At 38.5% G+C, this 25,405-nt stretch overlaps 1 protein-coding gene across 2 annotated transcripts in view; it reads left to right on the top strand.

The window, feature by feature from the left end:
- The first annotated feature begins 2,869 nt into the window (after positions 1 to 2,869).
- The window catches only part of Septin7 (septin 7), a 63,466-nt gene continuing 40,930 nt past the window's right edge, over positions 2,870 to 25,405 (top strand). The window contains exons 1-3 of one of the 2 annotated variants that reach the window (XM_028872570.2): positions 2,870 to 3,117; positions 20,934 to 20,938; positions 22,192 to 22,294. In XM_028872570.2, the coding sequence (XP_028728403.1) occupies positions 3,057 to 3,117; positions 20,934 to 20,938; positions 22,192 to 22,294 (169 nt within the window). In that variant the 5' untranslated portion in view covers positions 2,870 to 3,056. Of the gene's footprint in view, positions 3,118 to 9,916; positions 9,919 to 20,933; positions 20,939 to 22,191; positions 22,295 to 25,405 lie in introns of both variants that reach the window. The other variant, XM_028872571.2, reaches the window with a different exon arrangement.

Here is a 25,405-nt window from a genome sequence, read left to right as displayed (position 1 = left end):
AGTCCCAGGGCATCTGATGTCCTCTTCTGGCCTCTTTGGGCACCAATGTAGACATGGTAGACATACATACATGCAGACAAAACACTGATACACATACAGTAAATAAATAGTATATCTATATGTATATATGTGAGAGAGGAACAAATCAGTCTGAACAACTTGTAGGTGCATGGTATTTACGTGCCAGCAGAGGATAATCCTAGAAGACAAGATTTAAAAAGAAGGGCTAGAGATCTAGGAGGAAAACCAGGAAACTGTGGTTTTAGATTCCAAAGATGTAAATTTGGAAACTATGGTTACTGGTATCTAATGCTGTAGAGAAGTTGATTAAAACAAGAAAAAAAGGTCTACTCTATTGAAAAACTGAGTACTGATGACTTTATGAAGAATTTAGGTAGAGTGATAAGGGTAAAATCCTGAAGCTTATTGACTAGAATAAAAAAATCCATTGAGAGAAGTTCCTGAGAAGACAGAAATATGTGTTTCAGAGATGGCAGAGGGTGAAGGGAACACCTTATCCGTGGTGCCAAGTCAGATGTGTATGCAGGCAGGCTTGGGAGTGAGGAAACAATCGGTTGCTTTATAACGGTTTTGTTGTTGTTGTTTTCTGAAAGTAAGTGAGAGAGAGAGAGAGAGAAGGGTTGACAATAATGCAGAAAATCTGCTGAGGCTGTTGTGGAAAGTGGGAAGAAGAGCTCACTAGGGGAGTAAGCATTGCTTGATGAATTAGGCAGTTTACTTGATTTGTACATTGCAAATACACATCGGAAACAACCTACATGGTCAGCCCAGGATTTTATATCAACTTTCTTTTTCAAACTTTTTTCTGAATTAGGTTAAGATCTAGGCTTTATTTTGTGAACAAATGTAATACCATAGACAGCACACCAGAAAGATTATAACATGAGCACAATTTTCACCTTCTGTATTTGCTTACATATAATTTTCAACATACATACAATATATAACATCAGCTACTTAATCTCTTTTCGAGAAAGCTCTACATGGTATAATCTCATTTTCTGTAATCTTTCACGAATTTTCAATGGGAAGCACTGAAGTTATTATTTGGGGTAGACTTTGTATGACAGCATAAATATATCTGACATTATTTATATTGAGAATTTGTCCATTTTCAGGAAATGACACAACTCAACATTCACTAAATCTCTTAATGAGAATCTGATCTTACTAAAAGCTCTTCTCCAAAGACATTTACTAAAAGACAGAGACAAATATTTTCTTCTTTATAGACTATTAAATCATATCAATTATAGTATTTGGTTTAACTTTACATATAATCATTATAAATTAACTATATATAAGAAGTATCAGTAAGTTTCCACTATGCACAGGACATACATTAGTCTATTGAATTCTGACAAAAACTTCCTAAGTATTATCTTCACTTATAAGGAAGGAAACTTGATCACAAAAAGTTAAGAAATTTATCCTAGGCCAAATTTACCTAATATTGTAAGCTTGGATTTGAACCCAAGCAGTCTGACTTTGTAGTTAAAAAAAAGGAACTTGGAAATATTTCCAGTACACAGAAAATAGTTACAATTGAACACCCACGTACCCTATACCTAATTTTAGTATACCCTAAGTTTTGGCTGCCATATTTTCTGCAGGTTACTTGTCTAGAAAATTATAACAGGTACAGTGGAACGCTTCCTGTTACATTCCCTTCTCTTCCTCAGTAAAAGTAGCCATTATTTAAAATTTTATGTCATTTATGAGACTTGCACTTTGATTTCATGGCTTCTCATTTAGAAACTTTTATTTATAACAGAGTATTTCGGGAACTTGCTTCCCCCTCAATATTGTAATGTGCTTATTCAATTAATGCTAGTAGCTTGAGTTCCTTGACTTTCATCCCACTGTCTGTGTATGAACTTTTTAATAACAATGTAACTTATCCATTCCATTAGTATTGTTTCACTGATACAACTGTTGCTATAAAGATTTATATAGTGCGCACAGTAACTTTGTATACAAAGTTCCTTAACAAGTTCCTGGACTTCACAGCGAAGAGAGCCACCGGTCAAGAAAGGAACTAAAGACAGGGGTGATTGATAGCGAACTGAGAATACTCTCCCTAGGATGCTCCAGAACGATACCTCCCGCCTTCCAGTGACACCCTCCACGGATCACTGAGTTCCCCATGTGTCCATTCATTTCCTCAACCTGAGCGGAGCGGGGACCAAGGTGAGTCAACAGAGGTTGGGGTACAGCCCGCAGCGGAAACGGCACAAGTCGGCCTCTCCACTGCGCCCGACCACCAGCAATGACAAGAAGGAAGGGTCGGGGCCAGCGGGGCCTGAGCTCCCCGTCCACCCCGCAAGTCACGGGAGCGAGGGAACGGGGTGCAGGGGAGCACAGACACCTGCCTGCTGCTTCTCTGTCTGTCACAAGGACGTCAGGTCCGTGGAAGGACCCAGGCGGGCCCCCACCCCGAGGGCGATTTTTCCACGAGCTGGCTCTTTAAGCAGCGCCTCCCAGCCTTACGCCAATTCCGTAAGGAGCGGCGGAGGCCAACCCTGCGGCTCCCGCGGCTCCCAGGCCTGACGTGCGACTGCGCGGGGCGGCCCTGGCGGCGGCGGCCATCTTTAGTCCGGGCAAGACCCCGCCCTCGCGCCCCATCCCCCGCTCGCCCTCCCGAGCCCCCAGGATTTTTCAGCGGCCCAAAGTAGCGCTGTTCATCTCCGAAGCCGCGTCGGAGAAACATACAAAAGCCCCTACTGTCCACGACAACGGAAGTGCCCAGGCGCGGCCAATGTAAACATGGCGGTGAAGGAGGGACAGCGAATCGGCGGCGGCGCCGGTGAAGTCATGCTGACCGCGAAGCAGGGCGGCGGGCGGAGGTGGGTAATCTCGCGAGAACTCAGCCGCCTCGGCTCGGCCCGGAAGCCTCAGGGCGGGCGAGCGCCAGTGGGGCCTTCGGCCTGCTGCCGTGTGCGTAAGTGGGGCGGCTACGCCGCGGAGTCGGCGTAGGTGGCTTTGGAGAATCCGGCGGCTGCGCGGCGCCGGGGCTGGTCGCGGAGGGGGAGGGGATGTCGGTCAGTGCGAGATCCGCTGCTGCTGAGGAGAGGAGCGTCAACTGCAGCACCATGGGTGAGCCTCAGCCCCCGGCCGCCCGGCCCTGCCGGACCCCGGCTCGGGACGCGCCGACCCTCGGGGACCTCCGGCCGAGCTGGGGAACGCCCTGGGGGACCCGAGGGGCGAGCGGCGCGGCAGGGCGGCGGGGAGGCGGAGGGCCCGGGGCGCGGCGGCCGGGGGGAGGGGAGGCGGCCGCGGTGACAGTTTGAATTGAGCCGAGCCGAGGCGGCGGCGGCGGCGGCGTTTCCTGCGCCTTGGCGGGCGGGCCTGGGGAGCGGGCGGGCGATCGGGAGGGCGAGCCGCGGCCTCTTGAGGCCCGAGCGGCCGGAGCCGCCCCGTCCTAGCCCTCGCCCGCCTCCGAGGCCAGCCTTTCCTGCGTCGCCTCCGGCCTCCGGCCCCCGCGGCCTGGCCTGCCCGGGTCTCCTCGTGGGTGTGTGAGCCGGGCGAGCAGGGTGGGGATCTGGGAGCGAGCTCGGTGCCGGGTCTCTGCGGGCCAGCCGGGGAGGGAGGAAGAAGGATGCACTGGGCTGGGGCGGCGGTGGCGGCGGAGGCTGCAGCAGCTCCAGCAGCTCCAGCAAACGTGTTGCTGCTGCTCCCTTGCCCCTTCCCCGGGCGCCACCGGGAAGGCTGGTGGTTGGCGAGCGAGTCCCGAGACGCATTCCGAGCTTGGTTTTGGGATTAATTTTTAGGAAAAAGGGAAAGAGAAGGTCTGGAAAGGGCGCCCCCCCGGAGGAGGTGTGAAGGATGGGAAGGGTGCCTGGAAAGGGGAGGGGGGACTGGACTGGGAAGTTTAAGGAAATTAATTTTGGAAAATAATTTCAGTATTATGTTTTTCTCTTAAGCCTTTTCATTTCCTTTCCTCCCCCACATGCTGGAAAAAGAACAGGCCATTTCATTCATATTTTCCACTCCAGAGTTCCATTTCGTACTTTTTTTGTGGTATGAAATAAGCGGTTGAGTTTTTTTCTTACACATTTCTTTTTGCTAAGTTACTTTTTAGAGTACACTGTTGCAAGTCTGCGTTCTTTCATTTGAAGGGATAGAATCTGTGATGCCCAGATGTTTGCTAAGTTACCGAAAACATTACTTACTACTTAAATCTCGGCAAGTGTATTGCTAAATAGTTCAGCTTCAAGAGTTACTTATTTGGGTCCTCTAATTTTGATGAAAAGCTAAAAAAAAATGTCTTTCTCATTGCCTCTGAGGATCCAGGGGAACAGGTAATCTAGAGTGACAAACATTTCTTTTTTTATTCACATGTTTATGTGCATTCAGGTAGTGAGAAGATGTCTCGCTTACCGCAGGAGTACAATTTGTGGAATCCCAGTAGACTGAAGGATGGACACAGGTTCTTCCGGGAGTCTTTATTTTTCCAGACAGCAAGGGAAAGAGTAGGGGATGATGGCAGAGTGGAGGCAGGAAACAATCTTTCATTACATCCAGCCGAATGGGACGAGAGTAGATAGGGCTTGAGTGGAGCTATAAAAGTAAAGGAAGCTACACTGGTAGCTTACATGCTAGCGATGTGTTATCCAGTGATAGGGCAATGTGATGGAGCCTGGTCCTCTTTATACTGTTATTAAAAATATCACATAGAGGCACTCAGGCTTACAGATTTAAAAACGAAGTTTCTGTGTGTTTATGGGAAATTGAGGTATGTTTTCCTAATTTGGCAATTTGTAGGTATTGGTTTTGGTTTAGAGATAAGATAATTTGTACATAACTACATGAAAAGTCACAGTATTATTTCAGAAGTTAGATAGAAAATCGATTATGTGGGTTTGTGCATTGATCCCAAAGACTCGATCTATTGGAATATTTGAACTACTTTGAGACGTTAGGGCAGTTTAAAAGATTGTGCTTTAACAGCAAGAATATTGAGGAAGAAATGGGAAGAAGAGCTAGATTTGTGGCATTAGGACCAGTTGGACTGAAGATAGTTGTAGAACAGGTTGGTTTCAGACATATAATTTGGTGGTATATAAATTCATCATGGACTGTGTATGGCTGGGGCCGGCCAGTAGAGTAGTGTTGCTTGACGGAATTGTCAGGAGAAAGCCTAATTTCATATTTTGACTTGAATAGCTAGCTTCAAATTTTTATTAGAAGTTGAAATTTGTTAATGCATTTTACCAAGATTTGAGACAGAAATGTGTAGATTCCATTTTCTGTATTTGGTAAAAAGTGCAGTGGCTCAAGAGTAAGGATTTTAAATGTTGTTATAGGGGTTAGTGGTCTTGGTTAAAAAAAAAAAAAAGATTAACAAAGGCTTTAAGTTCATGTTGCATTTTCTTATTTGGATCTAGTTATTCCACACACCGGAAGGTAGTAGGGCTAGAAAGGCCCTATCTCCAGAAGAGGTCACCTCCAGACCAGAGAGACACCAGGGTGGGCCCAAAAAGAAAATAGTAGTAGTCAATGACTGCTTTAGGTTTTGAGAAGAAAAAGTTTTTTGTTTTCTCTTGACCATTTCTGTCATCAGAGAGTACTCTAGAGAGTAAGGGAGGGCTTCTGGTTAAAAGTCGTAATGAAGTACAACCTTACCGTGACTAAGAACTTGAGCTTTGGTGATGTCAGACATGGATTCAGATCTTCACCTGCCCCACTAAGAACTTGAGCTTTGGTGATGTCAGACATGGATTCAGATCTTCACCTGCCCCTTCTACTGATGTGTCAGTCATTTTAAGTTAATGCTTCACAAGCAGGTGAATGGTTTTACTTCTTTTTCTTTTCTCTTTTCTCCTCCCTACCTAAGTCCTTTTTAGTTCCCCACCACCCCAAATCCAAAGTACTGTGAATTTATTTTAAATAAAAGCAGAATTAGAAAGACCATGAAAATCCCAACTTTATTATTAGGTCCAATATACAGAAAATGGTCCTGCTATTAAAACAATTTCCGAGAGAGGGGATGCAGTGTAGTGGCAGAGCATTTGGTCTCCAGCAGCTTCAGTCCCCACAAAGACATCTGTTTTTGTGCTTAAAATTTCTATACTTTAACATAAACCTACTTTCTTTCATACACTGGTCCACCTTGCTTTCAGAATACTTAACTGGGTTAGAGTGTTTTACAATAATTTCTGGGTAGCTAAACATGGGGTCTTATCAGTTGTATTAAAGATTGTGTACTTGCAACCAGCAACTTTAAAAGTGCTTGTGTTTGAAAGAATAGCATGGGGCTGCTGCTCTTTACATTATTTTGAGGGTTCTAAGTCTTGGATATTCATGTATTAGTGTTTTAGTCTATGTTTGCTTTACAAACAGTATAAAGACAATATCCTTCTTCCTCACTAATCCAAAAATCACAAGGACTCTACTTTTTTATTTTTAAATTTTTAAAATTTGTGTATAAGTGTGTATGTGTGTGTAGGGGGCATGCAGAGTTCAGAGGACAGTTTGTTGGGGTCCATTCTCCTTTCACTATGTATGTCACAGAATCAAACTCAGGAGGTCAGGCTTAGAGGCCTTTGTGCCTTCAGCATGCTAATTCTATTTCATTTTACTCTGGAGCCATAATTGAATAATTTTGGTAGCTTTACTTGCGGTGAGCCTCCATTCAGTTTCTCAACCTTGGAAATATTAACATTTAAGAGTTTATTTTTGTTATGTAAGTACAACTTGGAGGTGCATATATATGGTGTGTGTATGTGTGCATATTATATACTATTATATACTTAGTACTTCTCAAACTTGAGAATTAGGATTATCTAGGTAGCTATTTTCCTTCCTTCCTTCCTTCCATTATTTTTTTTTGTAAGTTTATCTTTGATTCATTAATTTTTGTTTTCTTTTTTGGTAATTAATTGACATACCCTACTTTGTGCTAGATTAGTCCCAGAGTATAATTTCTGATCCTAAAATGAAGAGTCAGCTATGGACTTGTGTTAAAAAGTACAGATTATCTGGGTCCCAGTAATGTTCCTTGATTCACAGTATCTGGGAGAGGAGCCTAGGAACCTCCATTTTCAAGTGTTTTCCCAAATTAATAATTTTAGTAAGGTATAACTTTTATACCATAAAATTTACAGGTTTTAAGCACTTACTTCAAGGAACCTTGATATATAAACACATACATCTTGTAGCCTTATATATCAATCAAGATATTGAATGTTTCTAACATCTTGGCATTTCCTTGTGCCTATTCTCAACCCTGTGCCTTAACCTTGTTCCAGGTAACTGCTGATCTGATTTCTGATAGTCATTGATTAGATTTTTAAAAGCAGTTTTGTTGAGATGCATATTTATTTTGTATGCTACATAACTACATATACATATATATGTATACACACATATATATATATATATACACACATGTATATGTATATATATAGTTGACTCATTTGAAATAGTTTTTTCTTGGTAGTTTTTAAAGTTTTTCTTTCCTCCTTTTTTTTTGTATATGGTGTTTATATGTGTACTTGTGTGCGTGCATGCGTTCATGTTTGTGTTTTGTATCTTTCTGTGTGTGTCTGTCCATCTGCCCATCCATCCATTCATTCATCCAAGTATAGCAGCCAGAGATCAATCAGTGGTGGATGCCTTCCTCTGGTCTCCACCTTAATTTCTTTTTGGTACATGTTTGTTGTGCTTGTGGTCACGCATGTGGCTGCTGGAGCATGTGCCTATTTGTGTGCATGCAGAGGCCAAAGGAAGACATTGGGTATCTTTGTCTAGCACTGTCTTTATTACTTTGAAGCAAGGTCTGTCACTGAATTGAAGCTCTGTTTTGGAATTCACTTGTCTCATCCCCTCAGTGCCAGGGTTAGAAGCATGAGGATCCATGTCTAGCTTTTTGTGTGTGTGTGTGTATGCTGGAGATTTGAATTTAGGCCCTCAAACTTACATAGTAAATGCTCTTACCTACTGAGTCACCTCCCCAGCCCATTCACATTTTTCTTGAGACAGGTCTCTCACTGAACCCAGAGCTCACTGATTGGTCAGACTAACTGGCTAGCAAGCCCCAGACATCCTGCTGTCTCTACCTCCTACCCCTCTCACCAGGGTTCAAGATCCATGTTGTCACATGGGTTTTCTGGCTTATGCTTGGGTATTGGGGATCCAAATTGAGGCCCTCATACTTGCATGGCAAGTACTTTATTGACTAAGCCATCTCTCTTTGTAAGATTTCAAATGCACAGAAAAAAATAAAAAAGTTAAAAGGTCACATAATTCTAGTAGCTTTCTAGAATCATATAAACAGGCTTGGAATGGGCCCCTGGAAATCTGATTAACTTTTTCAACAATATAAAAACTTTTCTTATAGTTTGATCTTTGTAAAATAGTCTTGTAATGGCAGTTTGACATTTTGCAAGCCTTTTTCTTTGATTTAACAAACATTGATTACAAAAGTCTTATGCACTATGAAATCTAAGATAATTTGGCCCATAACATTGCATATATTATTGTGTTTGTATTTTTGCTTCTGGAATTAATTTTTGTTCCTCCTCATACCTTTTTTTTGTGGCAGTGTCATACTGTGTAGTCTGGGCAGGCCTGGAACTCATTATGTAGAGCAGGGTGGCCTAATGTACTTCAGAGATCCATCTGTTTCTGACTCCCCCTGGGATTGAAGGTGGGCACCACCGTGCCTAGCTCCTCCTCCTATCTTTAAAGTTGTTCAGTTTTCTACTCTTCAGGTCACCTACTCTAACAGTTTCTTATATGTACTCTGAAGGATATAAAATAGAATTAAAAATCATATAGACTTCCTGCCCTATGACATACATTCTCTCATGCCTCATTTTCCCCAGCTAGTCTATTTAGACTATCAGTTTTTAAAGATCATTCTTATTTTATAATGTTGTGTAAATCCATTATATGATGTTTTAGTCTGTTTGTGCTGTGATAGCAGTATACCTAAGATTGAAACAATTATAAAGAACAGAAACTCAATTCTTACAGTGTAGGAGGCTGGTAAGGTCAATATCCAAATGCTAACAGGTTCGTTAGCTGGTTATAGCCAAGTCTGCTTTTAAGTTGGTGCCTTAGTCTAAGGAGAACAGTGCTCGTCCTTGTGGTGGAAGAAGCTTAGAGTAAATGGCTCTCTTGTTCCTTTTTGCAGTAATACTTCTATTGTTTTTTTAAGTATTTTTTATAAGATTTTTATTTTTTGAAATTACATCATTTCTCCCTCTCCCTCACCCTAAATATATAAATACAACCTGCTCTGTCTCTATAATGTTATCTGTATGTGTGTGATCTCAGGCTGATGGCTTGTTATTGGATAACCAGTTGGGGTGCTCTTTGCTAAGACCATTTCTGCTCTCAACATTCCCTAGTTGCCCATAGTTCTTACCAGACTTGAGGCCCTGAAAGCTTTCCTCATTCCATGTTAGCATGTCCATTGGTGTTGTCATTGTTCAGGTCTTGTTAAGGGAGCCATGTTGATGAGACTTCATGGGTGTAGCCTCTCTGACATCTCTAGGAGATGCAGCCTCACAGCAAACTTCCTGTTTCTCTGGCTGTTAACAAACTTTTTACTCTCTCTTCCAAAATGATCCCTAGTCTTCTTCTTCTTCTTTTTTTTTTTTTTTTTTTTTTTTTTTTTTTTTTTTTTGAGACAGGGTTTCCCTGTGTAGCTTTGCGCCTTTCCTGGAACTCGCTTTGGAGATCAGGCTGGCCTCAAACTCACAGAGATCTGCCTGCCTCTGCCTCCCGAGTGCTGGGATTATGGCGTGTGCCACCACCGCCCGGCCTTATAAATAGAATTTTTAAAAGAGAATGTTTAACAAACCTCTCCCCCTTCCTCACTTATTCTTGGGGATGTTTATTAGTGCTTTAAGCTTACAATTTACATTTCTTATGTTACTGGGAAGAGCTGTTTGTTATATATAATCTGATTATTCCTCTGCTTTTAGTAGAATACTCTAGAGTTTTAAAAACTTCTGTCTGGTATATTGGGTTTTATGCTATGAATTATATGTAGCATGGGTTATTAAATAATATAATAAGAATTTTAAAACTATATGTAGCTTTTTACATTTTCTGCTTTGTAGATATATCTACCTATCTTTTGTTCTTATTTTCTGACTTATTTCTTGAATAATTCCTTATTTCTTGAATAATTTCTTAATTCTGTCTGTCATCTAGCTGTCATCTTGTAATCCACTGACTCCAGTTACTGCTGCCCATGTGCTCACAGGTGTGGGGTTAGCCACTGGCATATGGGAAAACCTGCTAGTACTCTTTCCTCCCAGTGACTCTCCCTCCTCCAGTGGTCATCAGCTGTTAGCAGTTCTTCATTTCTTCTCCTGTGCTTTTCCCTACTCCAGGCTGGAATTTTTGATTCCAGCTTCTCGGTCTTGTGCAGGTAACCACACTGCTGTGAGTTCGTGTGAACAGTCATCATGCCATATCTAAAGGTCATTATTTCACATCTTTCTTCCCCATCCTGCAGCTCTTACATTACATACTCCCCTGCCCCGTGTTCCTAGTCTTAGGTGTTGATCCAGGTGTCCCGTCTAAAGCTGAGCATAAAGTCACTTACTCTCAGCCCTTTGAACAGTAACAAGCGAGTGAGTGTCTGCATTAACCATACCCACTGTAATAAGAAGCTTCTTTGACCACACTTGGAGCAGTACAAATTATATAAACTTAAATATTTAAAAGGTAGTTTGACGACATGACTATTTAGAAAAACCACATCAAAGGGTTCTCCCCTAGGGCTTAGGACTTCCCTAGTCATGTTTTGATCATTTTTATAGTACCAGATCTGATTTTGCCTGTGTAGACACAGGCCTCAAGTCCAATTTAAGGTCAACTCTATGCCAGTTAAGCATTGAGCTAGATTTACATGTTTGGTTCTCAATTATGTCCTATAAAATTAGGGTACTGGGTGAAAGGAAAATAAATTTAAGTAGGAATAATTCTTGTTCTATGGATGTTGTATAAAATAGTATACAAATAAAAGAGCTACCAAATCCATTTAGGCTGTTGGCTGAAGATGCTGAGAATGGTGAATTGATTTCTCTTGTTCAGGTTTGGAGAAATGAAAACTTGGCACAAGTGGTGGAATTAGTTGGAAGCATGTAGAAATTAGTCAGCCGCACCTAGGGTTTTTTTTGTTAGAAAGCAAAAGTTGGTGAAATACAGAGTAATTATGGCTTACTTCAGGTAGATGAGTACTGTACTGTCGTAAACTGCTCGGAAGCTGACTGTATAGTGATAGCCTCTTTCTTAAAATTTAAAATAACTTTAGGTTTGCTAAAGAGATATAATCCTCTAATTAGGAAAGTTAAATATTTGGTTAACATGTAGAAATAATAACATAGACATGCAAATATAGCATGAAATGATCATCTACTTTAGTACTGGCCAGGATTAAAGGGAATGCCATTTGAACTCTTGTTTGATATTTGATAATTTTTTGATAGGATGTCATGTAACTCAGGTTTTCCTTAAACATGCTACATAGCAGAGGCTAACTTAAAGTACTACTGATCATGCCCCACAGCTTAGTGCTGGGAGTTCAGACATGTACCACCTCACTAGCTCAGTTAACAGTAACTTTTAATCTGTGCTGAATGTTTTTTAGTACAGCAGTGGGGTTTCATTGCTAGTTTGATTGAAGACTGGGTTTTCTAAGTCCAGTTGGTTACCAGAGATTGTGTTTAATGAGTTTAGCTAAGATAACCCAAGGACCTTCATTCCTCTAGCTTCTTCATTGATTTTACTGTTTTTGATTTCTTCCTAACTAAAAAATCTGTGTTAAGTGTGTTGTATCTAAGGCTCTACTTCAATAAATAATTTGCCTATGGTGGAACTTTAAATAATATCTGTTACTTATAGTATAGGTTTCTAGGGTTATAGTTAAATACTATATTTTGGGCTCTATTCTAGGCAGGGGTCTAGGTGTATGTTTTCATTAAAAGCTTCCTAGGAACTCTATAGCCTCCAAAGCTAAAAATAAAAAATAAAAAAGGGAAAAAAGGCCATAGCACTAGGATTTACTGTTTTGAGGTATTAAATTATTTTGATTGCTTCAATAGTAGGCTTCTCAAATCTTTAGTTGTAGAGTTAGCTTATGATTTTATAGAAACCTTTATAGTTTATTAAGAATTTAGCTAATGATTTTATGCAAACATTTAAAGCACTCCCCAGTAACTACATTAGTATGCTAGGTCTGCCATACCCCCAAATCGGATGTTTGTTTTCTCACGGGAATGCAGTAGGGAAGCATTAAAAAAAAAAAATACAGAAAGAATTCATTCACTTACAAAATTTTCTTGTTGAGAATACTACAGTAAAATACAGAGTGCTCATATACTGAATGAAGAAAAGACATAATGACTGACTGGTTAAAGTAGACAACAGCTAATCCCTAAAATTTTGGGGATATATACTTAATCTTATTCTTATGATATTTTCATGAGGTCCTAGGATTGGAAGATCAATCATTTAGTCTCATCATGGAAGCAGCTCACCCTGAAGTCTTCACTAGTTGGTTTTTTAACCCTGAACTGTTCAATATGGTAGTAACATATATGACTTTTGAACATTATAGATGCAGTTAGTTTGAATGAAGATATGGATCATGATGTGGAAGCACATATTTCTATATAGAATATCTTGTTAATTTTATATTGATTGCATGTGGAGACAAATGTTTTGAACATCTTGCATTGGTGAAATACATTGTTACAAGTAATTTTACATGTTTCCTTTTGCTTTTTTAATGTGGCTACAGAAAATTTAAAATCTTGTGTGGCTTGCATGTATTTCTGATGGATGAAGTGGTTCGTCTATCAGATGTACTAGAGAAAGTTGTGCTGCTGCTATTACATAGCTGAATGTGGTATTCAGAAGTTCTCATCTGCTTCTTGAGATCAGAGGGTAATTCTTCTTTCATATTATATAATCCTCTGGAGGCAATCCTCAGGCTTTTCTGAGTTTTTGGTAGTTTGTTTTCCATTTCCTTTAGCACTCTTTATAAGGCAGAGAAGCAGATCCCTTGAACTGTTGTTGCTACTTCCCTCTGAACGTTATTTTTTCATATAACCTTTCCTGGTGCTACATTCTAGATAAGTGCTAATGAATCTTAAAGTTAACCTTTTAGGTCAATGCTCTTTTCTTATTGATGAGTGTTGTTAACTAAGATGCTTCCTTCCACCTTTTCTTTTTGGGCTGCTGTAGTTTTGCTTATTTATTTTTTCTTAAGTTAGGAGAACTTACTGAATGCATCAAGTGTGTCCCTCACTTCTTATTTCTGAAGTTCTGCTATAGTTCTGACCTTCATTAAAACTTTGTCTTTTTATTTGGGATGAGGAAAAAGGCACATGATTTGGTTCCACACACTTCCATATTAAATCTCACTTTGGAGTCTTAAGGGGCTTAAACAGTAGTTTTTAGCTTTCTTAGCTTTTGTCACTTGCAGGTTTGACATGTGTATCTTCTGTGTTTTCATCAAATTGTGAAATAATATTATGACTTGAGGCCATAAGACTGTCAGATCCTTGGGATGTATAATTCTGCTGAAGTTGGTATACAACTAAGCATCTGTTTATCTGTCTCACTTTATTAATACTATAGCTTTTTTTGTGTATGTCTTTTGAGACATGGTTTCACTGTGTAACAGCCCTGGCTGTGCTGGAACTCACTCTGTAGACCAGGCTGGCCTCAAACTCACAGAAATCCTCCTGCCTCTACCTCTCAGTGCTGGGATTAAAGGCATGCACCACCACTGCCCGGCTAGATGATTTTTTTTTTTTAATCTACTTCTTTTGTATTCTCATCATGGTTAATCTTAAGGTTTCTTCCTTTGTAGTCTAATGAGTTTGTCAAAAAAAAAAAAAAAAAGTCTGATTTACGTCTTAAAAGGTAACCCATAGCCGGGCGGTGGTGGCGCACACCTTTAATCCCAGCACTAGAGCCAGGCGGAGAGTTCGAAGCCTGGGCTACCATCCCAGGAAAGGCGCAAAGCTACACAGAGAAACCCTGTCTCGAAAAAAAAAAAGGTAACCCATGGTGGCTTTTGATGTACATGGCTTCATTTTCATTCCTTTTGAATTTTTAAAAGTAGAGATGCTTCTGATTCTTTGGAAATAACTTGGGAGATAGTAGAAAAAAGAATTGTCACCAAGTCCAGCTAGCAAAACAACACTGGTGTCTTTTAGATTATTTTTATTCTTTTTAACTTCATTTTTTATGTTTGTTTATTTATTGTGGGTGTGGGCATACTTGTGGAAGCCAGAGGACAGCTTGCAGGAATTGGTTCTCTTTCCAGTGTGTGGGTTTTAGGGATTGAGCTCATGTCTTCACGCTTGCCAGCAAGCACCTTTACCCACAGAGCTGTCTAGCTGGCTGTTAATTAACTTTTAAAAAATACTGTAATGATGATGGCTTATGGTTTTATTTCTTTGGTCTGACTCAAATACATGCACATGCACATACATTTAACTTTTTAAGTTATTACAAAACTTTTCCAATTAGAAGCAGCATTTAGATTCCTACCATGAATTTATGCGAGTTACAGTTTACTGTGTACTCACTTAGCAGATTTATAGAAACAGGCCCCCCCCCCCTTTTTTTGAGGCAAGTTCTCTTTATGTAATCCTGGGACTTGCTTTGTAGACAGTGCTGGCTCCTAGCTAGTGAATCCTCTTGCCTCTACCTTCTGAGAACAAAGTATGTGTGGTGGAAAGCTCAGGACATCTATGTGCTGAGCACACACACTACCACTGAGCATGTCCTCAACCTCTGCTATCATTTTAGTGGCCTTATGGGTCTTGGGACTTGTGTTTCTTTTTTGTTAAAATTTAAAAAGATTGTTCCTTCTATAGTTTCTTCATTTCTACATTTGTGGTGCCTTAATTCAGCTCTATGTGCCAGCTCTCTTGAGCCTTGTCCTTTTGTATGTTCTTTCCAAAGAATAATAGTTTCAGATAAATCCTAAATTTGCTATCTTATGCTCAAGTTACAGGTTGCTATTGGAAAAAAAGATCACATGACTTCAAGTTCACATTCAAAGATTTGTGGTCTTCAGCATTAATTAGATGACCATATTGCTTTACTGTCTTATCCTCCCTCTGATACTTAACATTTTTTTGTTTGTTTGTTTTGCTTTGACATTACTCTGGATTGAACACTAGAGTCTTGTGCATACTAAGCTTTCCACAGTTAACTTACATTTTATTCAGCCTTTTTAACTTTTTGTTTCAAGACAAGGGTTTCATTAAGTTGCTGAATCTGTCCTTGAAGTCACTTAGCCTAGGCAGGTCTTGAACCTGTGTTCTTCCTGCCTTAGCCTCCTGAATAGTTGTGCCACCAGATCTGACTCCTTACTCTTTCTCCCTGTTCTTGTTGCTGTTTTCACGTGTTTGTCTCCAAAAAGTCTCTGGCCTTTCCCCTCTTAAGACTAGAAGGTGGTTTTATTCCAGGTATTGAGGAAACCCCTTCCTTCACTGTGTAAACATCGGTGTCCTCACCGAACCTCTTTTCAGTTACTCATTTTCTTTATCTTTTCTATAGCATTTAAACAAATACCAATAACCTGCTTTTCTTTTTGACCCCAAAGCCCTCTCTTGACTCTGTGCTACCCTCTACCTTTGTTTAGGTGGTGATGGTGGGATTTTGGTATTGGTTCTTGGCTAGCTTCCGACTGTATACTGCATTTAGATTCATACCATTTAAACAATGACTTAAAATGTTAATATCTGCCTGTCTTTTTAATTTCTGGTTTTTGTTGTTTTGTTTTTCGAGACAGGGTTTCTCTGTGTAGCTTTGGTTGTTCTGGAATTTGCTGTAGACCAGGCTGGCTTCAAACTCAGAGATCTGCCTGCCTCTGCCTCCCAAGTCTGGGATTAAAGGCGTGTGCCACCACCAGCTGGCTATGTCTCTTTTTATATAGTCCATTGCCTGCTAGAATATCTGTCTTCTCTAAAGTCCAGTTGGTACATTCAATTCAAATTATTTCTGCATTTACTAATTAGTATTAGTATTAGTAATAGTATCAGTATTAATATTACTTGCATTAGTAAGTGATAACTATTCATTTAGTTGCTCAAACCTGAAGTTAGAAATCCAAGACTTAGCATTCCTCCTACAGGTTAATTATAGAAATCCATTGGCCTTAGCACTTTGGTATATAGTCCATTAAACCAACCAATAAAAATTTAATGCAAGTTGGGGCTGGAAGAGTGCTCAGTGGTTAAGAGCACTTTACTGCTTTTTCAGAGGATTCTCTACTTCCCACACTGGGCAGTTTACAGCCACCTGTTACGTCAATTCTGGGGGATTTGGAGCCCTCTTTTGGCTTCTGTGGGCATGCATGTGCATGTGACATGTACATATACACATGTAGATACATAGGAATGAGAGTAAAAATGAATGTCAGTTCATCAATACATCAGTCATACCTGTAATCGTATCACTAGCCTAAAGTGTGCAGCAGAACATCAGAAATGAGAGAACCCACAACAGCATTGTGGAAATCAAGACTGACTCCTAAATGTTGACAGACATGAGAGCCATGAAATCCACGTGTCTGTACTCACATACACATAATAAATTTACAACATTTTTAAAGATTGTCCATCGGAGTTAAAAACTGTAGTTGGAGGTATGCAGAATAGCACATGAACCTTTAAAATACTTCAGGGTAGGAGCTATGACTTTATAATCTTGTAATATTTTAGTGTTTGTTTTATATTGTTTCATATATAGGTATTTTTAGATCATTTATATAAAAATATTTACACCATTTAAATAGTGGATGAAGTTCTTCAGATTTTTTTCTTTGGCTATATGACCTTAGGAATTTGACTAAGCAAGTGCCTGAGAGTTGTAGTTATGCATATTATGTAATAGTAGGGGCATTAAGTAGTAGACAAATAAATTTCTGTGGTGATATCTTCTCCTTTTACAATCTGTGATTGGTTTTCATAATTTAAGAGTTAATTATTTTTGCAATTGAGGTTTCATTGTGTTGCCTGGGCTGGCATTGAGCTCAAGTGCTGAACTGATTCTGCTGTCGGACTGCAGCTGGGCACTCTTGCCTTGTTTTTTTTTGTTTTTAATATTTAGAATTAATTGTAACTTTTGGACGTAAATTTAATTATTTTTGTCATTGCATAAGTAATATGTAGCCAGGTAGTGGGGGCACTTACCTTTAATCCCAGCACTTGGAAGGCAGAGGCAGGCGGATCTCTGTGAGTTCAAGGCCAGCCTGGTCTACAGAGCGAGTTCCAGAACACCTGAGGCTGTTACACAGAGAAACCTTGTCTTGAAAAACAAAAACAAACAAACAAGAATATAAAAATATGCAATGTACATATATACTAAAATCCAAAGATTGAATTTAAAACCATATAGGAAAGACCAGATGTGGTTTTTTTTGTTTTTTTTTTTTTGTTTTTTTTTTTGTTTTTTTCGAGACAGGGTTTCTCTGTGTAGCTTTGCGCCTTTCCTGGAACTCACTTGGTAGCCCAGGCTGGCCTCTGCCTCCCGAGTGCTGGGATTAAAGGCGTGTGCCACCACGCCCGGCGACCAGATGTTTTTTTAAAGTTATTAATGTAACCTTTGTGTTTTTGTAATGTATTTTTTTTTAATTGCAATTATAAAAGGAGGAATAGAATTCTGGGTATATTATGGTACTTTGGGTTATACATTGTTATTCTTAAATTAACCATTTTAGTTTTTTTTTTTAACTGAAATTCTTTGTTTTTTCAAGACAGAATTTCTCTGTGTAACAGCTGTGGCTGTCCTGGAACTCACTTTGTAGACCAGGTTGGCCTTGAACTCACAGAGATCTGCCTGTCCTGCCTCCTCTCTGTATTTTTGATTCCTAGAAATAGAGTTAAATAAATTCAATACAGGTGTATACAGTGCTGTATCTTATTTCTATCAATCAACAAAATTGTTTACTTTCCCTTAAATGAATTTAATATAGGAATTGTATCTATTAGCTAAAATATTTTGAAAATACAAGCTATTACAAGAAATCAGTGTTGTTACTTATACAACTGGCTTGAGATCAGTGAGTACCTTCATGACCCCAGAGTATTTTGGTGGGAGCCTAAGTGAAAAATCATATATTTATTTATACTTTCATGATTATAAGTATCATAATTATATCACTCATACACACACATACATATATATGTATGTGTGGGTATATATATGTATACATGTAATATTTATTTTATTTATTTATTTTTTGCCCAGAGATTATATTTCATTCTGGCACTGTGACTATTTTGTTTCTTCAGGAAAAGAATCAGTGGTTGGTTAAGACTTTCAGAGTTAAAGACTGTAGTTTTTGTTTTTTTGAGACAGGGTTTCTCTGTGTAGTTTTGGTACCTGGCCTTGAACTCACAGAGATCTGCCTGGCTCTGCCTCCCGAGTGCTGGATTAAAGGCGAGTGCTACCACTGCCCAGCCTGTAGATTGTTTTTAAAGTTCAAGGTAAGGAAAGATTATTAAGAGATAAAAAATTATTTCCCTTAGTTAACAAATAGTGTTATACTGTTAGTATATTCTTTAAACTGTATTAGCTGTATTTGGTGCCAGGTTTTCTGTGCTGGAGCCAGGTGCTCCAGATGTTAGGTTTTGTATTTTCTGGGATGCTTACTTGCAAAATCTGAGAAAGTTTGTTTGGCAGCAGTAGCCAAACTACTTTGTCATTTGTCTTTGGACAAAATTTCTTCTGAAGACAAATTGTGTGATCATTCATTTTTTTGGAGGTTACCAGTTGTGTATTCATAGTTTGTTAGGATTGTAGAGAAAATCTGTCTTTCAGAAACTAATCACATGGGGACTAGTAAGTTAAATGTTCCCAATAATTTAAATTTAAAACTAAAGTAAATATATGCATAGAACAGTATACTTTTAATCAGCTCACCCACTTCCTCGCTGTGTTACTAAGACTAGCCTTGTTCAAAGGTAGCTGTAAAGTTATTTCCAAATCTTATGGACATATTTTCTTTCATTGGGTACAACACAGCTGAAAGCCTGCCCCTCCTTGCAGTCATCCAGTCATCTCGGTTTTCTTGGAATCTTCCTGGCAGATCTTTCTCAGCCTAATTGTCAGCCTAGATTGTTAGAGTGCTCCAGGGCTTTGCCCTGGATCCGCTTCTTTTTATTATTTATAGTTTCTTTTTGGGAATCCATTCCCTTCCCAGTATCCATGTGCAGATAACTTATTTTCAGCACCAGCCAACCCTGAAATTTCTTTAAGTCATATGCTTAAAATTGTCAACTGGACATCTCTTCGTGTGTGTGTGTGTGTGTGTGTGTGTGTGTGTGTGTGTATATGTATATATACAAGTCTACTTGTATACTATATATACATTTAGTAGACAGCCCAAACTTAACATGTTTAAATCTATTGTTGATTTTGGCTTTCACTACTCAGTCTTCCTCCTCCATTCTATATTGTTTTCATAATTGCCACCAACCATCGAGTTGTTCAAATCAAAGCCAATAGTTATCCTTGGTTTCTTCTTCTTTCACTGATGTAAAATTCATTAGCAATCCTCCATCAACTCTACCTTCGAAAATATATTTTGAATCCTTACAATCTCTCATTGCTTCCTAGTAGCTTAATTTAATCTACTCTTTCTGGGATTATTGAAGTAGTCTTCTTAGTTCTTAAGCCACTTCACTTAACAGTGAAAGTTGTCTTTAAAATGCTAATCAGGTCACTTGCTTGTGCAAAACCCTCCAGTGGTTTCCCCCATGTCTAAAATAATATTCAAACTTCTTACTTTGGCTGAGTCCCACATGATCTGGCCCCTGCCTGCCTGCCTGCCTACCTCCATGACCTCATTTCCTATCCTTTTGTCTCTTTCCTTTGTTATACATCACATACCTCCTTTTTTGTTCCTGAAAGTACCAAATTTATTCCTAGTTTATGCTCCTTCCTGTTGGCTGGAATGCTTCCTGCCTTTTCTTAATTCAACCCTAAAACAGTACTGATTATGAACCAAAGACTTGAGAAAAGACAATGAATAAGACACAGGTACATACTCTTGGGTGTCTTATGCCTTTTTGACTGGTGGGTTCCTTGAAGTGGCAAAAGCAAAGGATAGTTGTGGAAGATTTTTCAGTTCTGTGCATGCTGTGTGTATGTGTGTGGCAGTTTTTGAAATTTTGTTTTCGCTTATTAAATTAATTACTTTAAGTATAAACTACAAGAATACCTTTACTGCCTCAAATTATTGAAGTAGGTTGCACAAGTGTAAAATTGTACCTTTCTCAGGGAGTTTATCTCTGCTGTTGTGTTTTCTTCTCTGTGCTAGGTTTTCTTTCAGTTTTCACAGCCTATAGCTTATCTAATTTTCCCGTATGTTATGGCATATCATTTTTTTTTTTTTTGCTATAATCTACATTTCTTTTAAGTCTGAGTTCACAGAATTTGAAATGCAGCATTGTATGAAAAGATTTTAACTGAAATGTTTGTGTTGTCTAAGCTGGGCTGTTGACTGACAACACAAAAGTTGTATGAAATTCATAGTACACCTTTCCAAAACTTCATATGTCTACTTTTTTTGTAGCATTCTTCCTAAGACACAGTATAATAACTGGCCTTTATTAAAAGATAGGACCTTTTATATTTCTAAAGGAAATCTAAAAGCTACTGAAAAATATGAGAATATTACTTTGACATGCATAGAAAAGAGTCTTATTTTAATTTGTTTAATTAATTTTCTTTTAAGTCATTGAGTTCCATGTAAGTAACTTTAATGTTTTCTGTATTTTGCTGTGTTCCAATGGATCTGATACTCCGGTTGAACTGAATGTGCCTCTACAATTTGTGAAATTCCTCACTTGCTGTCTTCTGTGAATTCATTCTTTTGGAATCTGGAACACTGGAATGATGGAAATGTTTCCATTACAAAGTAGCTGTGAGTACACTACGTAATTTATACAAAACCTTGTTTATAGTCTAAGTTGAATTTAACTTGTAATTAGATGAAATATGACCTTTACAGAAGCGTATAACTTAACATAGCTTTAGCTATACTCATAATAGGCTCTCAGATACTTGGCTTTAAAATGGTGTATTCCAGTCAGTCTGCTGGTTGTGTTCAAAATTAACTTTTAATTGAATGGGTTAGCTTGGCTTACCAACATTTGGCTTAAAAATTAGTTAATTTTAATGGAAAGGATGAAAATTATTGTTTAGCTATAAGTGTGATAACCAGTGGACTCTTTAAACCCAGATGTGTTGTAGTAATGCTTTTATATCACAACTTGTTTTATCATTAGAATTTAAATGTGTCAAAAACTTAGATGTATGTGCTTCTTGAGAGTATTTTGCCACTATATTTAAAGATGACTATTTCTAAAGTAAAATGAAGCAGTATATCTACTCACTCAGATATTGTAACTGTGAACAGTATTTTTTTTTTTAACCAGTGACTCAATTAAGAATCAGACTTACTTTACCAATTTAGAATTAAATTTTTAAAAATTACTCATGAAGTGATTGTTTGGGTCATCAGAGAATCAAAACTCCATTTAGCTTCCATAATTATGGTTTACTTTAAGTCCTGGATATATTTCCTTCCACGAAGAGGGAGGCAAAAGATTATGGGGAACCTTGAAGGAACACAAGTGGGCCTGGGATTACAGCTTTAAAGAGACATGCCTCTTGACACTGATTTTGAAAATCTTCAAGATTTACAAAAAAGAATTGCTTTAAGCACAAATATTTATTTTATTTCATGAGTCAAGATCAATTGCAAGAAACTCCTTAGTGTGGAATTAGTCAGTGTAAAGAATGGTTCTTAGTGTACACTTAAGGGATTTGAATTTTTTCATAGTTGGAACTTGTTTGTTATTTTGTTGCTTTAGATGGTTATTCAGTTCCTTGTTAAATGAAACTTATTGTCAAATGAAATCTTTGCTTTGAAACCAGTTTCTATAATTATTCATTCTTGGGTTTTAATAATTATTTTATTTTAATTATGTTCAATTTATTCTGTACATTCTACAATTAATGTTTTTATTGATGACAATATAAACTATTAATTTGCTATGAATAATAATGTGTATAATTTTTAAAAAACAGTTTGTATAATTAAAAAAATAATTTAAACAGAATGAGGGAATTTGAAATGTTTTTTGATACATGGTTTTTCTTTCCCTTCCTCAGCAACCGAAGAACCTTGAGGGCTATGTGGGATTTGCCAACCTCCCAAATCAAGTCTATAGAAAATCGGTGAAAAGAGGATTTGAATTCACACTTATGGTAGTAGGTGAGATAATTTCTTACTAATCTGGAGTTTTGGTCTTTATTAATCAACTTTGGATGAATTTAAGAAATAATATCTCCCATCCAAGTACTAACCAGGCCCAACCCTGCTTAGCTTCCGAGATCGGGCGCATTCAGGGTGGTATGGCCGTAGACAAGAAATAATATCTCAAATAACTTTAGTGAATGTATGTTGTATTTTATCTTATGTGGAAACATTTAACAATTTAGCATAGTTGCATAATAGGATTTGTATCTCCTCTTTCTCCTTCTTTTACCCTCAACCTCTTTGGTAGAAACTGAAAGTTGAGAAATGATGGACAGTTGTGATAGAGTAGAACAACACAGTTATTCTCTGCAAATGGTAATGCTAAGAGAGGAAAAGGCATCCAATAGCTACTTATTATTGCAGGATTTGTGTGCTCTCTGGCTAATCACCTTCAGCATTAATCACATGAGCATTTAAGGTAAACAGGTATTTGCTTTGAATTTTGAAAGGAAAGGTAGGATAAAAGGTAGTAATTCAAATGATTGCCTTTAGAGTTGCACTCTGTGTGTGGATATTGCAGAAAAATGTGATTCTCCTTGTTTTCCTTTTCTTTAAGATTTATTTATTTATTATGTGTACAGTGTTCTGCCTGCCTGTATGTTTGCAGGCCAGAAGAGGGCACCAGATTTTATTATAGATGGTTGTGAGCCATCATGTGGCTGTTGGGAATTGAACTCAGGACCTCTGGAAGAGCAGCCAGTGCTCTTAACCTCTGAGCCATCTCTCCAGCCCTCTCCTTGTTTTCTAATTCAGTCTGTGAACACTTTGCTCTGCTCTGTAATCCATTTGAAGATATTGTTAAGGGTTATTTTTCGTATAAGTTAGTTAATGTCATATCTATCTATCTATCTATCTATCTATCTATCTATCTATCTATCTATCTATCTATCTATCTACCTCTACAACCTGGGTAAGATTACTGTGCAGAGTTAAAAGCCCAAGAAGTCAGAGTAGTAGCTAAGAGCTGATACTAAACACCCTTTCTTACCCTTAGCTGCTGCTGTCGTCCTTCCCCTCAGAAAGAGAGCTACTTCCTGTGTATCTGTCTTTTTATTGACTTCTGTTCTGCCTTCTCATTGGTTGTAAACCCAACCAAATGACCTCCTTGTCACTGCCTGTCTATACAGACCTCCAGGTCTTCTATGGTTGGTATTGAGATTAAAAGCGTGTGTCTCCATGCTGGCTGTATCCTTGAACACACAGAGATCTGCCTGTCATGCAATCAGGATTAAAGGTGTGCGCCACCACTGCCTAGCTTCTGCTATGGCTTGCTATTAGCTGTGACCCCCAGGCAACTTTATTTATTAACATACAAATAAAATTTCAGTATAAACGAAATATCACCGTATTACTAATCTTCAATGGCAGTCTTATTCTTAAGTGCTATTTTCACTGGCTACAAGCTGACTTTAGTAAAATCATGAGTGTAAAAGAACTGTGTTACATTTTCCTATTATTTGTTTTAAGAAGGTGAAAGCAAGATACTAGATGAACTATTCTTGACAAAGTTGAGTCCATACTGGACTTACACAGTGTATATTGTTTTGCTAATCATGTTTTACCACAGTGTTTTTAATTTGCTATTAAGTTACTAGAATTAACTGTGAAATACTCCTTATTGAGGGGAACAGTATTTTCTCTGTGTTGATTACCACAGTTTTTTCCCTTTTGATTAATTTTTTTTTTCATTCTGGAAGTTGTGTTTATTGTAACAGTTCATGTGTTTTTTAAAGCACTGCAATTTTATACTCAATAATATTGGTTTAAATGAAAATGGCTTACATATCTGAACATTTGGTTTCTCAGTTGGTAGTATAGTACTGTTTGGGGAGGTTTAGGAGGTATGACCTTACTGGAGAAGTCTCTGGGGGGGAAGACTTTGAGAATTTAAAGCTTTGCATTGCTTGCAGTTTGCTCTGTATACTGTGAAGCTTGTGGTTAAGGATGTGAGATCTCAGTCTCCTGCTTCGGCTGCCAGGCCTCCCTGCCATGATGAATTCTTACTCCTCTGGTACTGAAAGCCCAACTAAACCCGTAAACCCTTTCTTCTGAAAGTTGTCTTAGTTGGTGGTGTTTTATCACAGCAATGTCAGAGTAACTAATACAGCTAGTTAACCTAATTGATTCTGGTTGGGTAGAAGTAATGTACATTGCAGCTCTGGAGCAGAGGTGAGTCTAGACAGATGGGTTGAGTCTACTTTGTCTTCTATAGGTTGGCAACTTGATGATTATGTATGAAGAAACACTTCATCTTAACCTTTGAGATGTCACTAACTGAAATTTTTTATATTAAAATTTTAGTTTAAAGAATAGCTTTTGAACATGTGTTTAGTAGAATATTATCTGTGGTCACTTGAATGAGATGTCCCCAATAGTCCTAGGCATTTGATCTCCACTTTATGTGCTATTGGGGGGAAGTTTAGGAGGCAGGGCTTCCCTGGAGGAACTATGTCACTGGAGACAAGACTTTGAGAGCTTAAGGTTTCACCTACTCCCTGTTACATCTCTGCGTCATGTTTGTGGTTTATAATGTGTGCTCTCAGCTTGCTCTTCCAGCCATGCCTGCTGTCATGATTTCCCGTTTATCATAGACTCTAACCTTCTGGAACCATAGCTCGAGTGAAATCTTCCTTAAGTTGCTTTGGTTTTGGTGTTTTATCATAGCAACAGAAAAGTAAATAATACACTTAGCTTACTTTTGTTTTCTCTTTCAGGTAGCTTATAATTTGTATGATAAGATAAAATGAACATAAACAAATACAACATTTCCTGGTAATAAGTAGAAGTTAATAGAATCAAATAAAAATTTAAAAGTATAAGGGTACTCCCTTTTGTAAGATGCTAACTCAGATTTTGAGACTAGAATTGAGGTAGGGATTAAAGAGGTAGTCCAACTAGGAAAAGAGTGACCAGTTGTATTAGGGATTTCTAGAGGAACAGACCAATGCATATATTTATTTATTTCAAGAGGATTTACTAGATTGGCTTACATGAGTACAGCTGGGTAGTTCAGTAACAGTCACTTGCATCCTAGAGAGGCTGAGAACCTGGTAGTTGATAAATCTA

Source organism: Peromyscus leucopus, chromosome 7 (genome assembly GCF_004664715.2).
Source record: "Peromyscus leucopus breed LL Stock chromosome 7, UCI_PerLeu_2.1, whole genome shotgun sequence".
NCBI lineage: Eukaryota > Metazoa > Chordata > Mammalia > Rodentia > Cricetidae > Peromyscus > Peromyscus leucopus.
This window is presented reverse-complemented; position numbering and strand designations above follow the sequence as displayed.